The sequence below is a fragment of the Atta cephalotes genome (assembly GCF_000143395.1).
Source record: "Atta cephalotes unplaced genomic scaffold scaffold00065, whole genome shotgun sequence".
Classification (NCBI taxonomy): Eukaryota; Metazoa; Arthropoda; class Insecta; order Hymenoptera; family Formicidae; genus Atta; species Atta cephalotes.
This window is the reverse complement of record NW_012130129.1, coordinates 894,806-899,118: the sequence shown is the minus strand read 5'-3', so window position 1 is coordinate 899,118 and position 4,313 is coordinate 894,806. Positions and strand designations below refer to the sequence as shown.

The 4,313-nt window shown below is 40.5% G+C and overlaps 1 protein-coding gene across 1 annotated transcript in view; it reads right to left on the bottom strand.

Moving 5' to 3' along the window:
- The window catches only part of LOC105623848, a 40,107-nt gene extending 36,259 nt beyond the window's left edge, over positions 1-3,848 (bottom strand). Inside the window, exon 1 of the mRNA XM_012205221.1 lies at positions 2,948-3,848. Within this exon, the coding sequence (XP_012060611.1) occupies positions 2,948-3,848 (901 nt within the window). The remainder of the gene's footprint in view (positions 1-2,947) is intronic.
- Positions 3,849-4,313: the final 465 nt, after the last annotated feature.

Sequence of the window (4,313 nt, the reverse complement as noted above, 5' to 3'; positions counted from 1 at the left end):
TACGTACGGGGAACGAAGGGGGATGTAACACATGCACGTGGCACGGTCAATGCATCCGCTATCCGACAAACGCACGAAGCTTCCTCCCTCCCTCCCCCCTCACCCTCCCACTGCGTATCTCGAACGCACCGAATTTCCCCATTGCTACCCCCTGCTCGGGCCCTCTCTCTCCCTTCTCACCTCCTGCCACCCGCGCGATGTCCCCTTTACCACCCCCGCGTATCCTTCTGTGCCGGCAGATGCGTGCAATTCGCCCGATGTTAAATGCAACATTCGACTCTCTCCACCTTCGTAGAGCCCCACACACGCATCTCTCTTCTGCCCTCGCCATCCTCGCGCGACGGTCCACTCTTCTCTCTTGTGCACAGTTTATACATCTAGTACGTCTCTACGCGCGTTTATCGCGCGCGCACGCGGTCTTTATCGACTCGTGTCAATCATAAGCGCGGAAGGAGACGGAGGGGAAAGAGGGAGAGATGGGGCTCGGCCACCGTGGAGGAAAGAGTGACAATGAGGACACGCTGGCTGAAGATTGGCGTGTATGCGTGTGCGAGGGTCCACCGGACCCTCGCGAATATTCGGGGGTGTTCTGCAAATGACGGGACGGTATTGTAACCCACGCGCGGAACGACCTGTAACAATTTTTCTCAGAATTGAGATGACGGAGGAAAATTGCGGATCCTTGAGCCGAAAGATCGATTACGAACCTTCGGTTATGAATTGTAAGATTGTGAGATAATGTAATAAATATGAGAATTACAGAGACAAGATCAGAAGAGGATTGCAATTATTTTAGATAGCGAGAATCTTTTTCATAGCATTACGTCACAATTAATTTTAATATTTAAGTAACATTTAAGTAAGAGATTTTTTATTTGTTAACCTTATATTACTCGCGTAATTCTTCTCTCAACGTAATTATCTGCGTGCGGTGTTCTGATAACATTTCAACATTATACCTCAATTTCAATTGTTATTTTTGCTGATTTACAATTAAATAAAAATTGATAGATAACGTTCCATACATCCCATGAAGATAAATACAAAATTTGTTTTGAAATTGTGAAACAAGTTGTATTAATAATATAAATATAACAATGTATATAAATAGCATTTAGCGAATTTATAAGGTTTGGAGTATTCCGACCACCTTAATATAAGAAAGATTAAATATGAAAATACGAAACAACATAATGTTTCATTATTAATGCTTTTGTTATAAATGCTATATTTTTGCATTATTACTACTAAATAAATTACAGAATTATACTATTGGACACCGTAGTTTTCCATTATCTCTCGTATCAATTTGCAATGACAAATATTCGAGACGTATCACAATCCGAACGGAGGAAAAGCGCGATAAACGACGTGGCAATACATCATTGAATCTTGCTGCTTGTCTAATATTATAGGCACCAATCGTAAGGGCTTAATATTGGGGTGAAGGTAAGTGGCGGGCCAGCTGACGCCCTGTGCGCTCCACCCCGCACGCACGCTGCGCGACTCGTCTTGAGGGTGTGCGGATGAGATTTAGGGACCGGCGACAGAAGTCTGCGCGCGACACTGATTTGTGGTGAGCTTTGTTTCAACACTCTCAGATCACCGCGTGAAATTCTTCTCGACAATGTCATTCCATCGAGAGCAAACAAATCTGAGATCGCAATCGGTGATCGTCGATCCTAAGATGTAGTAAATATATACATACTACTGGGGGACATACTACTAACAGAAAGGACATACTAACACATTTTATTTAATTCCTGTTTGTTACTTGAAAAAAGTATAAAAAGATAGATATATGTTTAAATATGTAGTTCTAGTGCTCTACTTTCTCGTACTTTTAATACCTTCTTCGTTATTTATAACAACAATAATACGGAATTTAAAAATTATATTCTAATTATAAAGATGAAATGTCGCGGACAAATTTGACTAATATCAAACAATAAATAATTGTTAGTATTTATTAATGGACTATCATGGAATCTTCTGTCTAGTAACGATTTATCTTTATATTTCTTTATAGTGTCTTTACCATTCTATTGTCTTTTCTATTTTTCATTGTAGATCATAATTTTGCGATCTCGAATATTGTGTTTACGATGTTTAATGAACGCATTAATTAAGGTTATTTATTAATAAATTATCTTGACACGTTTGCCTTTTCCATTATGTTTTTAAATTATTTATATATATTGGTATTGTTACACTTTTAAATATTTTCCCATTCCTTCTTCTTTTTCTCTGTTTTTTAAATTACGACATTCGCAATAATGTAGGATGCTTTTAACCGTTTAAATTTACTTCTCTGTTAACAGAACAAATATAGCTGTTAAAAAAATTTTAATCTGTTTTGATCAAATTCATCAACAAACAGGATAATTATCAGTTTAATTATGTCTTTTTTTTTGTTTCGCAATTAATTTTCCTATATTTCTTAAAATATTTTGTATTGTTACTTTTTTTTTTCAACTAGACTATAAAAATCTTGTAATTTTCGAACATTGTATTTACGATGACTGATAAATTAATATAATTGCCTTTTATTTGTAAATAAATTATCTCAATATATTTGCCGATATTTCATAATATTTTTCATTTTTTTATATCCTCTCCGTCTTTTTTTTCTAATCTTTTCAAACTACAAGAATTTCGTTAATATAGAGCAGTGTTTCAAAAGGATTAAATCTTCCTTATTAATTCCTCAGGAACTAGTGTCAGGATAGCTCGACAGAGTTGGGAGGCATTACTTTTTCCATTACTTTTCCGTTACTTTTTAATAACAATTTAATAATGACGTTGCAATGTTTTATAACTAAATGTTAAGTTTGCACCAAGGTTGGAAAAATAGACTTAATCTTGGCACAACCTTAGCGTTTAGTTATAAAACATTGCAATGTCATATTTATTATAAAAAGTAAGTCAGTATTTATCAATGAATTACCGGAATGTGGCCTCCTGTCATGATTACCGCCGAGTATGGCGCTAACGCTGAACTTGAGTTGCGGCTTCTCCTTCTCTTGGATGGTTCTGCACGCCGGTCCAGAGCACTGCTCATCGCCGCAGGAACAGGCGGTGGTCCTCTCGCCTATTCTGTCGACGGCACGCTCGACCACCGTCGCCGCTGCCGTCACTGCCGCCTCTCTCTCCCCCGATGCGATCGTCATCTCATCGGACGTGTGCATGACGTTTCTGCATCCAAGGTCGTACCGTCTGTCTATCTCGATCGCGGAGACACGCTCGCCCAGCACCATCTCATCCCTGTCGGCCGGTTGAAGACTACCATCCAATTCTGCGCCCGGAATCGGATCCTCATCTACGTTCGAGTTACAGGACTCGACACCGGAATTAGATCGATTGTCGATCCTCTCATTACAGAGCCTCTCCATCGCGCACAATCGGTCTACCATCACCGGGCCGTCCATCCTATCGTTCTCCATGTCGACATATACGCCCTGACTCCGGTCCAGGACCTCCTTCTCACGTTGAAGGAGCTGCATCCGGTCATGTTGTCGTTCAACAGACCTACTACCACTGGATCTCTGCTGATCCCTGCCGCCGCAATCGATCATTATGCGATCGCGTCCGCCAATCGTGCCGGATCGTTGGTCCAAGTGATCCTGGACGAGATCATTGGGGGAGGATCGATCCCGAACGAGTCTGAGACTCGCCTCGCATTCTCTCTCGCGCTGTCGCGCTACCAGACTCGCCGCCCAATTCAAGGTCAGACTGGTGAGATCCGTCCCCGGCGATGCCTTGCTCTGGAGCAGGTTCTCCATCAGAAAGGGCGAGGTCATGGCACTTTGCTGCAGATTCTTCAGCATCGCCGCTGACGAGGGGAACATATCACGGCTGCTTGGCTCACCGACTATTACGATCGTCGTCTTATAGGACGATTCTTAGTTGAAGAAAGGATTGAACGTCCTCTTCTAGCTAGCTTCGGACTTGATATATTAATCAGCGAAGCGTGATTATTTTATTTCTTACGTTATAGTTAATTGTTTTGTCTCCATGAATTTTAGACAATATTAGATTTATCATTGTTTTAGATACTTACTGATTGCCGTTTATCTCGTATAAGATTCGCGCAAAAAAATCAATCAAAGATCACATTTTTATGTTTGAATCAAGATCGTCAAAGATTGTTGTTGTTGTTGCAGTTCTTGGTGTGTGTTCTTTCAATTTAAAATTATTCAATCTTCACAAATTATTCACTAATCACATATCAGCATATCGCTTTCGATTCCTTCGGATTTATTGCTCGGGAGATTGATAGCAGTTTCCGCACGTCAAGTAACCGCGATAATTAT